Consider the following 13,645-nt stretch of genomic DNA (forward strand, 5'->3'; position numbering starts at 1 on the left):
AAACTATATTGGGTCTGCAATATAAATGGTGTAAATACTGGGCACTAGTGCCAGAAAGTTTACTCTGACTAAAGCAGCTTGAATAAACATTTAATGGTACAATGAAAAAAGTGTTCCAAGGTACCTCACAGAAATAAATTGACAAAAAAGCCAAAGAAGACAATGTTGAAAATGTTGGGTAGAAACTTAGTTAAACAGGTTTTTGGAGGGGCTTTTGTGTAGGGACAATAGAAAGAATGAGGTTGAAAGAGAATGTTCCAGAGATTATGGTCCAGATGGCCATTGGCTTGGTTATTTGCCAGTGATAGGCTGAAAAAATGGGAAATGTATAAGGAGTTAGAGTTTGTGGAAGACTAAGACAACTTCAGAAGTCTCCGGGCCTGTTGCAATAGTCATACGAGTGATACAATCATAGATTAATTCATTGGATTGCTACCAATAATCCATCCAGAATGACAGAATGGGGAAACTTGAAGTTTCATATGTAGATTGTCCATATTTGACTCTTTGTTTTTTTTTGTGTGGAGTTTGAGGGGCATTATCAATATTTCTAGTTGTATTTGAATGTTGTTGCTCATGGCTGTGTAAGCAAACTCCCTTTTGCATATTGACCACTGCTCTTCCTGAAAATAAATCATTCCCTCTCCCAAAGTTCCTAAGCAAAGGTTGGATATAGAATTCGTCAAACTACATGATTCATCCCCAGCTCCATCTATGATTCACTTCAGCCTTTCCAGCTCCATGTTTTCTTTCACCTTGGTAAAGAGTGAAAAACACTTACCTCATCATTTTGATGTTATTGGAATAAATTTGTAAGACAGATGACAAATGAAGTATTCTCTTGAAAATTAGACTATTGGTTAATTGGTGATTTGTTTAAAATAGTTGGAGAAAATCATCCTAGCTCCAGCTTATAATGAAAGCCCTGTGGACATGAAGTGCAGGAGTATAAAGTGCTAACTCACTTTGGTGTGACTGTATGAGGTAAGGCTGCCCTGTTCAGACACATTTATCACAGAGGAGCCAAAGAATTGTATCAATTAATAGTTATTCAGAGGTACTTTAATGTTACTAACCAAAGCTGCTTTCTACTACTGAACTATAGTTTGTATTTTATCGCACAATTATTAGCTGCTATATTTTGACAGACAACAGTTGTTCAATGTGTGAAATTTAAATCCGTACTGTGCTAACTTCTAAGGATATTGTTTATTATTGACTTAATGATCTTTATTTCTAATGCATGTTACTCTGGTCAGTGATAGCATGTGGAAAATTAATATTTTAGATCCGACCAAGTCATTTATTAAGAAATCTACATTTTTAAAATCAGATTCTCTGGAAAGTAAGACTTTGATCTCTATCATCTAGCAATTCCTGTGTTTGTAGGTCATGAATTTTAGGTGTTTGGAATATCGCAGTTCATTGATTGCAGGTAAGAGCAGCCTGCAGTTTGAGGAGATGATGTAATGGTCATGTCATTGGACTAGGAGGATTCTAGAAGTCTAGGCTAATGCTTTGTAGCTGGTAAAATTTAAATTGAATTAGTAAATCTGGTGACCATAACCACCACCATTGAAGGTATTTGCAACCAATTCAGTTAGTATTGCCTATTTACAAAAGCAGATCTTATTATGTCTAGTCTACATATGATACCAAGCCTGTTGAAATCAGTTAAACTTCTGACTGTCCTGAGATGCTAGCAAGATACTCAATCCAAGTAATTAAGAATGGGCAAGAAATGGCTGCCTTGCCAGCACCAGGCACTTCCTATGAAAATATATTATTTTCTTAAAAATTGTTATGGATACTGTTTGGTCCAAATACACACACCGAATTCTGAACCCTTAAAATTTTAATAAAAGTTTTGAACAAACTCTCAAATTCTATAGTATACAACTTAAAAATGTTTTTGTTGTAAGAAAATTCAACATGTCCTGAGAAAACATGTTCCACATGATTTGATTGTTACAGTCTGTCTAATAACAAATTTATTCAGTGTCAGGTATGCAGCCTAAGGCAGGACATTTCAAATTGGAATTCAGCCAGTGCAGTTCTGAAGCCCGTTCAGTTGTCCAGGCTAATCTGAAATTGGACCCCGGCAACATTCTAGAAACACATCTGGTGCTGCTGGGGTGTTCATTCTTTAAACAAGTCATGTTGTCAGCCATTACTAAATGTCAACATGTATTACCCACCAAAATGAAATCCTTGAATGTTGTTGAAGCCTGTTTACTGTCATTAAATGAAGTATTGACCTTAAAATGTTTAATTTATGAGCCAAGCCATTATTTGGCCAATTGCAATGTATTGCTAATAATAGGTTTTAATGCTGTACATCAACCAATTTAACCTACAACAATAATTAGAATGTAATAAACAAATTCAACTAGATTTTGTTCAACCCAAAGGCAAATAGTGGGATTTTTGAGAGACCATCATGTCAGCATCTCTGATTTTAGAATCCCAGCAACCCTACAGAGTGGAAGCAGGCCACTTGGACCTCCTGAAGAACATTCCACCCAGATGCGCCCCATCTCTATGACCCAGCATTTCCCACGGTTAACCCACATAGCCTGCCCATCCCTGAACATGCAGTGTGATTTGGCATGACCAACCCACCAATCCTGCATGTCTTTTGAACTGTGGGAGGAACGAGAGAACCTGAAGAAATCCACGCAGACAAGGGGAAAATCTGGAAACTCCACACAGGCAGTTGCCCAAGGCTGGAATTGATCCTGGGTCCCTGACATTGTAAGGCAGCAGTGCTTGCCTCTGAGCCACTGTCCATTTGGACAAAGTGCAGTTTTTTTTTTCTTTTAGCACAGGGAAATAACTTTTAGATCAGCTTGAAACTGGCAACATGTATTAGGTATTAAACCTTTGCAGACAGAACATAGGTGAATCCTTTTGGGCAGTCTGTGTCATCTCATTGGTGAGTAGAAAAAAAAAATCACTGTAACTTGTAGTGATTGCAATGGAAACATCCCAACTACAAAAGAAATTTAGAACAATGATTTATTGTGATCTATGTTCCCAGTTATAATGCAGCATCTATGAAGCTCTGTAGATCTTCAGTTACTTAATTTTTTAAAAATACAGCAACCAGAAGTCTGCAAAACAAAAACTATGCAGCAAATCACTGAGTATCTGTAGAAAGACAGAGGTCATGTTTACGGTTAACGTGAACCATTATTAACTCAACTTTTTTCTTCACAGATGTTGCCTGACCTTCTGAGGATTCCCAGTGCTGCTTGTTTTAATTTAAAATTTTCAGTATCTGCAGTATTTCATTTTTGGATGAGAATTGTCCTTTTTAACTTGTGAAAACTGAACAGCAATTTATATTTCCAGCTTGTTAACATTAAAATTTCACTTTATTTTCACTAATTTTAAATTCATTGCTTGAAAATGAATTTTCTCCATTTATGACACTCTGACCACACATTTTAAATTCTCGTTCTGAGAGATTTGTGCAAGTTGATGGTCCTCCCTCAACAATTCTGCCTTTCATTACAAAGAACTGAATGGTTGATTTTCTCATTGTTTACAGTTACCCTTTTGGATTCTATGTCAGCTGCTGGAGACTTGGGCTGGGTGGCATATCCTCCAGAAGGGGTGAGTATACAGTATTCCTTCACTTGGAATAAGTCTCCTCAAAGGACAAAACTGTCCAAGTTTACATCGTAACATTTACTTTGATTAGTGTTGCCTTGATAACTACCTTTTTTTAATATGCTTCCAGCAAAATTGCATGTTCCCAGACTCTCCGAATTGTCGTGGCACATGTCTTCAAACAAGCATCATTATGTAGTGCTAATCTCGTGCTTTTTCCCCATACTCTTACACGTTATTTCTATACAATTGAACCAGCCTCCATGTTTTCAGACAGTGTATTCCATACCCTAACTACTATGTATGAGTTTTTTTTTCCTCTCCTCACTCTTGCATTTTTTTTCTTGCACATCACTTTAAATATATACCCTCTTGTTTTTGTTCCCTTATTTACGAGTGGAAACCGTTTTCCCTAACTACTCTATTCCGCCTACTCATGATTTTGAAAACCCTATCAGATCTCCTCTGGGCTGTCTTTTCTCCAAGAACACTCTCGACTTCTTCGATCTATCCTCTGATTCTTGTTCCTGGATCAAGTCTTGCACTTCCACCAATGTATTCACATCCTTCTTACAACATGGCACCCAGAATTGTACATAATTTTCCAATTGAGGTTAACAAGAGTGTTGGGTGCGTGAAAATTAGTGTGATGTGTTGCAACTGGAACTGCTTTGCTTTCTCTCCGAATTGCTTATTTTAATGGGTTTGGTCAGCACTATGTCACTACTGTCACTTCAGTGCCTTAGAGTACGGGGAAGTATAGTTGCCTGTTGATTGATTTGAAGAGGTGACTTGGAGGTCTAAAGTTGTGGGATTTTGGTTGCAGGGAGGAGGAGGAGAAGAAATGAAGAAACTCAGTACTACTTTTCACTTTTCGAAAGATCATTGTTACCAGATTTTATTTTACTTTAACTGGGCAAGTAAGAAAGGAGAAAGGTCTGGAGTTACAAAAACAGTAGAGGCGTACAGAGGAACCTCCATTATCTGGAATCCGATTATCTGAATATTGTATTATCTGGCAAGCTTGCAAGGTCCCGATGCTCTGCTGAACTATGTTATCCAGCATTTGATTAACCAAACAGAATAGTGCCTGCCTGTGTCCTTCGGATAATCAAGGTTCCTCTGTGAATGGGTGTTCAAGCAGTAGCATCACAAACAGCTGCTCTCCAAAAACAGTAGAAAAGAAGTTAGGATCTGAAATTGTTGAACCCCATGTTAATAGAGTTAGCTTCACTGTCACGTGCTCACCATGAGTACAGGTAGGCAATCCAAAATTCCAAAATCTGAAAAGCTCAAGTCCAAAAATGTTTTTTTTTGTGAAGTTTTCTTCTCATTCACAAGGCTGTTTGGTCTGCAAACAGTTAACCCAAGTCGACACCCACCCGATGTGTGTCATTCAAATGTGAAGTATTGGGGGGGGTGTGGCCCAGCACTGGCTGGCCTCCATTCTCTCTCAAGGCCCGTTCTTACTGAGTGAGTCTGCTCCTCTGGTAAGATTTTTAAAAATTCCACCATCAAACTGTCACTTATTCTGAAATTTGAAAAATTCTGAATTCTGAATTGGTCCTGAGCATTTTGGATAAAGGATTGTGCACTTGTATAGGGAAAAGTCTACTAGTCACGACTTGTGGCTCCATCTTGGGTACATAAGTACCAATTCTGGAGTACAGATCCTTCGGCAAAAAGTGTTTATAAAAATAGAAATTAACAGTCCTGCATTACAGACCTTCAAAAGTACAAAATCACTGCTGTACATGAGACAAGTAAAGAAATAAAAAAGTTCAGAATAACAACTTTCAAAATAATTTAATAAATAAACAAAAAATTCAAAGAAAATTTCAAGACCAAGCCCGCTTAGTCCATTTCACAGCTAGGGGATTGAAGACCGCCCACTGCCGTCCTGTTGGACATCGGGCTGGATCCACCACAATGCCAAACAAAAGCCAAATGGAGTCACAGACTGAAGCTACCACAAGGAGATCCAGAGTGTGAAGTGTGGAAAGCTGTAATGTGGCTCATCAAAAGATCAGATGTTGTACCTCAAGTTTGCTTGGAGCTTCAGTGGAGCAGTGTGAGAGTCTGAGGATCTGTAAATCAGAGTGGGATTGGAAAGGAGAATTAATTCGACAACCAGTCAGGATAACAATTGTAACATTGCTTGTAAAAGGCAATTTACAGTTACAATGTGAGTGTCTCAATTTTGTTTGGCAGCATTGTGCAATCACAATGAGAGCTTCTGCAAGATCAAAAGAATGCAGAGGTTCACAGATGGCAATTTGTAGAAAGAATCTAAATACAGCAGAGTTAATTTCAATTTTCGATAATCTCCAGCAGTGACCCATTCTTACAGTCAAGCTTCACTTGCTTCCATTGATTAAGTGTTACTTGAGTTTAGAGGAAAAAATTGTAACCTTAACTGCTTGATGCTAAACAAAATTGGGTTGAATAGCCAGCCTGCTGTAGAAATTGCCCAAATTTTATTTCTGTTGATGCTATTGAAGAAAGTCTACTGCACCATTGGGAAAATTGCCTCAATGTTTTTTGTAGCTTTTTCTTTCCTCTCTCAATCCTATGTGTGTGTGACCCTTCTGTCCTTGTATACGGAAGTTAGTTATTGTAAAGCACCCTACACCAATACACAAAGACTGTGATCGTAATAAAGGAAGAACAAACTGCAAATGATGGAAATTAGAAACAAAAACAGAAATTACTGGAAAAGCTCAGCAGGTCTGACAGCATCTGTGGAGAGAAAGCAGTGTTAATGTTTTGGGTCCAATTACACTTCCAAACTGGTAGCGAGGAAAAGGTTTTTTAATATACAGAAGATAGTAAATGATAGGTGGAATTCGAGCCCAAAGAGAGAGAAACAGTTGGTCAGACAAAGGAGTAGGTAAAGATCAGCCTGGGAAAATGAATAGCTGCCAGAAGGGATGATTAGCTGACAATGGGTTGTGTGGTAGCAGGCCATGTGATACACAAGCTGGGAGAACTCCACCTCATTTTCCACTTGCGAAAATCTGTAGCCTTCTGGACTTTAATGTAGAGTTCAATGATTTTCCCATGAGGCACCTTTTCCCACGTCCTTCCACACACACAATTATATGATCTGCTATTACCCAAGGAGAAAGTGAGGACTGCAGATGCTGGACATCAGAGTCAAGAGTTGGATGCTGGAAAAGCACAGCAGGTCAGGCAGCATCTGAAGCAGAAGAATTGACATTTCGGGCAAGAGCCCTTCATCATGTTATCTACTGCTATTACACAAACCCATTGTCAGCTACTGATAGTGGGTAAATAATTGCTCGTGGGGACTAACGTTTACTCACTCTTGTCAAATTGTTTCTGTCTCTTTCTTGGCTCTAGCTTCACCTATCGTTTACTCTCCCTACCCTCTTACCCCTATGCCACAGTCCTTTTCCTAGCTACTATCAGTTTTGAAGATGATTAACTGGACCTGAAACATTAACTCTGATTTCTCTCCACAGATGTTAACATTGCAGGGCAGATGTTTAATATATTTTATGTCCATCCTCCTGTGGTAAAGCTGCAAATATTAAAATATATAAAGTTGTTAACAAGTCTATGGATTGGACAGCTGAATTTGAAGTAGATGATTCAAATAGCATGTTGTCCTTGATTTTGTTTTCTTGAACTCTTATTTCTGATATTCAATACTGTAAACTAGAATTGTTCAATGGGAAAACTTGCTAGTTGACTCCATGGAGGATCAACTTGATTCAATTGGTGGCACTGTTGGCATTAGGTTGGTGATTTAACTGATGTTTGAGGTTATAAAAACCTGTTGTATGTGTCAGCTTTTGAGAGAGATATTAAGCTGAGATGGTGTCAATCTGTCACATGATTTAAGCAGGACTTTGAGAACCAAAAGGAACTATTCGGAGAAGAACAAGGAGCACTCCCTGTTTTTTCCATCAACAGTGCTTCCTGAACCAATAGCATTAAGACTATTCTAATTGTATAATGTTGATGTGCACAAACGTTAACCACCTCCTTCTTGAACATGCAACATAGAACTTTACAGCGCAGTTCAGGCCCTTAGGTCGATGCAACAGCAAGGGCCAGTGAAACCAATCTGAAAACCATCTAACCTACACTATTACATTTTTATCCATATATGTATTTGTTTTTTTTAAGCCAGCTCTGAGTGAACGGTATGTCTGACACTCCTGTTCTTTTTTTTGCCAGCTGTCAGAGTGAACAGAACCCCTGATCCTCCAGCTTTTTTTTTTCCTTCTTTCTTTACCCCTCATCCATATATTTATCCAGTGACCATTTAAATGTCTTTAAAGTTGGCGAGTCTACTACTGTTGCAGGCAGGGCATTACGTACCCCTACTACACTGAGTAATGAAACTACCTCTGACATCTGTCCTATATCAATTACCCCTCAATTTAAAGGTATGTTCTCTTGTGCTAGCCATCACCATCTGAGGAAAAAGGCTCTCACTGTCACCCTATCTAACCCTCTGATTATCGTATGTCTCAATTAAGTCACCTCTCCAGCTTCTCTCTAATGATAACAGCCTCACGTCCCTCAGCCTTTCCTCATGAGACTTTCTCTCCACATCAGGCAACATCCTAGTAAATCTCCTCTGAACCCATTCCAAAGCTTCTATGGCCTTCCTATAATGTGGTGACCAGAACTGTATGCTGTACCCCAAGTGTGGCCGCACCAGAGTTTTGTGCAGTTGCAACATGACCTCCGTGGTTCCAAAACTCAATCTCTGTCAGTAAAAGCTAACATATCATATGCCTTCCTAACAACCTGGATGGCAACTTTCACGTACATGGACAGAGATCTCTCTGCTCATCTACACTACCAAGGATCTAACCATTAGCCTAGCACTCTGTATTAATGTCGCTCCTTTCAAAGGGAATGACCTCACACTTTTTTCCACATTAAACTCCATTTGCCACCTCTCAGGTCAGCTCTGCAGCTTATTTATGTCCCTCTGTAACATGCAACATCCTTCTGCACTATCGGGGTGGCACAGTGGCTCAGTGGTTAGCACTGCTGCCTCACGGCACCAGGGCCCCAGGTTTGATTCTGACTTCGGGTGACTGTCTGTCTGTGTGGAGTTTGCATATTCTCCTCGTGTCTGTGTGGGTTTCCTCCAGGTGTTCTGGTTTCCTCCCTCAGTCTAAAGATGTGCGGGTCAGGTGAATTGGCCATGCTAAATTGTCCCATAGTGTTAGGTGCATGAGTCAGAGGGAAATGGGTCTGGGTGGGTTACTCTTCAGAGGGTCGATGTAGTCTTGTTGGGCCAAATGGCCTGTTTCTACACTGTATAATCTAATCTATCCACAACTCCACCAACCTTTGTATCATCAGCAAATTTACTAACCCATCCTTCTACGCACTCATCCAGGCCACTTATAAAAATGACAAACAGCAGTGGCCCCCAAAAAGATCCTTGCGGTACACCACTGGTAACTGAACTCCTGGATGAACGTTTCCCATCAACCACCACCCTCCATCTTCTTTCAGCTAGCCAATTTCTGATCCAAACAGCCAAAGCCCCTTCCATCCCATGCTTCTGTATTTTCAGCAATAGCCTTATCAAACGTCTTACTAAAATCCATATACACCACATCAACCACTTTATCCTCATCCACTTGTTTGGTTACTTTCTCAAAGAATTCAATAAGGTTTGTGAGGGGTAACCTACACTTTACAAAACCGTGTTGACTATCCCTATTCAAATGTATTCCTTTCTAGTTGATTATAATTCCTATCTCTTATAGTCTTTTACAATACTTTACCCACAACTGAAGTAAGACTCACTGGTCTATAATTACCACGGTTGTCTTTACTCCCCTTCTTGAACAAGGGTTCAACATTTGGTATCTCCAGTCTTCTAGCACTAATCCTGAAGACAATGATGACATAAAGATCAAAGCCAAAGGCTCTGCAATCTTCTCCCAGGCATCCCAGAGAATACTCTGATAAATCCCATCCAGCCCAGGGGACTTAACTATTTTCACACTTCTCAGAATTGCTAACACCTCCTCCTTGTGAACCTCAATCCTGTCTAGTAAAAGTAACCTGTATCTCTGTATTCTCCTCCAACATCTTCCAGTCTTTTTCCCAGTGTGAATACTAATAAAAAATAGTCATTTGGCGCTTCTCCTATCTCCTCAGACTCCATGCACAACTTTCCACTACTATCCTTGATTGGCCTAATCTTTCTCTAGTCATTCTTTTATTCCTGATATATCTATACAAAGCTTTAGTGTTTTCCTTTTGATCCTATCTGCCAACAACTTTTCATGTCCCCTCCTGACTCCTCTTAGCTCTCTCTTTAGGTCTTTCCTGGCTAACTTGTAACTCTCAAGTGCCCTAACTGTGCCTTCATATCTCATCCTGGAACACCTGGATAATGAGGAATCCTACTTATTGATGACCATTCTACCTTAAACACCATAATTCCAAACAAACTCCTCTCCAAACTTTGAGACTGAGGTCTCTGTAACTGGACTTCCTGACCCATAGACTGCAATCAGTAAGAACAGGCACCAACACCACCACCTCCGTAGTCCTCTCCACCAGTTTCCCGCAAGACTATGTACTCAGCCCCTAGTCTCCTCCTTTATACACTCACGACTGTGAGATCAAATTCTGCACCAACTCCTTTTGCAAGTTTGGTGACAACACCAATGTTATAGGTCAGATCTTGAACAACTATGCGACCAAATACAGGCAAGAAATACTGTCTTTATGCCATGCCAATAAGTACTCGACTGCTCCAATATCAGCAAAATGAAGGAGATGGTCATTGACTTCAGGATGTGGAGTGGTGTGCACACCCCTGTCTGCATCCATGGTGCTGAGATGGAAATGATAATGAGCATCAAGCTCTTGGGAGTGATCATCACTAACAATCTGTCCTGGTTCACTCACATTGATACGATGGTCAAGAAAGCACAACGACATCTCTTGTTCCTCAGGAGGCTAAGGAAATTCAGCATGTCCACAAGGTCTTAGATTAGATTACATTACAGTGTGGAAACAGGCCCTTCGGCCCTGCAAGTTCACACCGACCCACCAAAGTGCAACCCACCCATACCCCTACATTTACCCCTTACCTAACACTAGGGGCAATTTAGCATGGCCAATTCACCTGACCTGCACATCTTTGGACTGTGGGAGGAAACCAGAGCACCCAGAGGAAACCCATGCAGACACTGGGAGAACGTGCAAACTCCACACAGTCAGTCGCCTGAGGCGGGAATTGAACCCGGGTCTCAGGCGCTGTGAGGCAGCAGTGCTAACCACTGTGCCACCAATTTTTGCAGATATACCACAGAGAGCATCCTATCTGAATGCATCACAGCTTAGTTTGGCAACTGCTGTCCCCAAGACCAGCAGAAACTAGAGTGTTGTATACACAGCCCAGTCGGTCATGCAAACCGGCCTTCCATCCATTGACTCCATCTATACTTCCTGCTGCTTTGGGAAAGCAATCAACATAATCAAAGATCCGTCCCATCTGGTTACACGCTCTTCCATCCTCTTCCGTTGGACAGAAGACAGACAAATTTGTACACTCGTACGAATACATTCAATATATTTCATATCCAAAGAGCTACCCCAAGTTCCCAACTGCTTCTTGGCACAGATGTGGCCGGAGTGTTATTTTTATTTTTGTTTTGGATCAGCGATGATTGATGGGAGAGTTATGGAACTGTCATAACTTTAAGGGAACTGAGGTAGATTGGAGAGGTGAAAAACCAAACAGCATAGATTCAATGTAATTGGCAGAAGAACGAAAGAAAATTCTGGGAAAATTTATTTTACTCCCAGGTTCGTGGGAAGGGGAGGTGGAGCTGTGTAGAGGAAGTTTTTTTTTTGTGGAGAGCAGTGGTTGTAGGGAATATCTGTGTAAGGTAGATCTTATTTTTGGAGAAAGGGGAGGGGGCATCCCTGTTCAAGCTTTCCCCTTGCTGATGAACCCTACCACCAGCTTCAGATCTGCAGCCAGTTGGGAAATTGCCCACTTTACTTGGGCAGGTTAGAGGTGAGGTGAGAGAGTTATGGAAAGGTAACCTGAGAAGAATGTTCCATAGTGATGATAAGACCATAAGACATAGGAGTGGAAGTAAGGCCATTCGGCCCATCGAGTCCACTCTGCCATTCAATCATGGCTGATGGGCATTTCAACTCCACTTACCCGCATTCTCCCCGTAGCCCTTAATTCCTCGAGACAACAAGAATCTATCAATCTCTGCCTTGAAGACATTGCACAGCACTGCACTCTGCAGCAATGAATTCCACTTGTCACCTAGATTAATAGTTTAGAGGTCAGATAACCAATGAAATTTAAACTCAATCACTATGTCTGGATTGAGAGCTGGTCTCGGTAATTGTGATTGTGATTACTTCTAAAAACCCATCTGGTTCATTTAATGTCCTGTAGGCATGAGGAGGGATTTCTTCAGCCTGAGGGCTGTGAATGTGTCCAACTCATTGTCCACAGGCTTCTGTAGCAATCAGCCACTGAGTGTCTTTAAGGGGGAGAGGTTCTTGATTAGTAAGGGGATTGAAGATGGGTGTGGGGTGGGGGTCAAAGTAGGAGAATGGGGTTGAGAAATGGATCTGCCATTATCAAAGGTTGAACAGACTTGAAAACCTGGTCTAATTCTGCTCCACCATCTTGCATTCTGGAAATCTACAATCTTTACCTGGTCTGGCCTACGTGAATTTCCAAACACACAGCAATGCAGTTGAGTCTTAACTGCCCCTTGCAATGGCCTTTAAAAATTGATTTTAATTCTATCACTGAATGTAAGTGTCACTGACAATTCAGGATATGCAAAAAGTTGCTCATGACTCCTAAATTCCACAAAAGAATTAAAATCAAATTATGGGGCCTCGACCTGCAAGCCTGCAGTGGGGACCATTTGAGTTTTGCCACTTGCGTTTGATAAAAATCAAATTGGTAGAGTATAAACCTTTTTTTTGTAAAGAAAACAACTAGCCATCCTTGCTTGATCAGCTCAACACAAATCCACAATGGCCTATGTGATCTAACAGCCAATTTTTATTGTGTCTTCAATAAAAACATCACAAAGTTCTTTACGGCTACATTTAAGAAAGAAAATTGGATACCAAACCAGGTAAGGAGATAGTCAAAGTGTGGCCCTGGGAAAACACAGTGGGTCAGGCAGCATCTGAGGGATGCTGATCTCCACCATCTGCAGTCCTCCCTCCCTCTCCAGGTAAGGAGATAGAAGAGATGAGCCAACTCTTGATGAAGGGCATGGTTGAGGACTGGATTGGAGTAAGAGAGCTCATAGGGAGGAATTTTGTTTGTTAAAATGTAAAACTTGAGAGGTGAAAACATCGATGTGTTAGTGATTAAAGTAGAGGATGTGTAGAAGGACTGAACTGGAGGATTACAGAGATCTTGGAGGAGTGTGGTCCTTGCAGAGATACAAAGAAAGGGGTACAGCCAAGACAGATTTGAAAACGAGAATGAAAATTTTAACTTTGAGGTAGCATTGTTGAGGGAACACGGTAATGGGCCAACAGGTTGGGATACAGGCTGACTAGTTTTACATGAGCTCCGGTTTATTGTGAATCAGCTGATGTTAAGGTGATGGTCAAACTTGTTGTTGGAGCAGATATATGGCTGACAGCTCATCCCTAGGGTCAAATATGACATGTTGTGAATGGTCTGTTTCAGTCACAGTTAGCAGGGAGATAAATGAAGTCAGTCACTGTGGTCAAAGCATTTAGGGATGGGCAATAGATGTGGTCTCAAACATTTCCCACGTTTCCTGGAATTTCTGTGCTTCAAAAAGCTTCCTGGAATAACAGAACAGAAAATGTTGCAATCATAAGGCTTCAGTGGCTTGGATTGCTAAAATTATATGTCTGACTGTTTAGAAGCTTAAGATGTTTGCCCACTCCTGTCTGAGGTTTCACCAGCATATAAATGATTGATTTTTGTTTTGGCAACAGAGAAGGAGAGGAATAATATACAGGCATGTATAATCTATGGTGATAT

General features: G+C 40.6%; 1 protein-coding gene across 2 annotated transcripts in view; it reads left to right on the forward strand.

The window, feature by feature from the left end:
* epha4b (eph receptor A4b) overlaps positions 1-13,645 on the forward strand; it is a 353,857-nt gene that overhangs the window by 11,912 nt on the left and 328,300 nt on the right. For both annotated transcript variants that reach the window (XM_072572897.1, XM_072572898.1), the window contains exon 2: positions 3,554-3,618. In XM_072572897.1, the coding sequence (XP_072428998.1) occupies positions 3,554-3,618 (65 nt within the window). The remainder of the gene's footprint in view (positions 1-3,553; positions 3,619-13,645) is intronic.

This window comes from Chiloscyllium punctatum, chromosome 6 (genome assembly GCF_047496795.1).
Source record: "Chiloscyllium punctatum isolate Juve2018m chromosome 6, sChiPun1.3, whole genome shotgun sequence".
Taxonomy (NCBI): domain Eukaryota; kingdom Metazoa; phylum Chordata; class Chondrichthyes; order Orectolobiformes; family Hemiscylliidae; genus Chiloscyllium; species Chiloscyllium punctatum.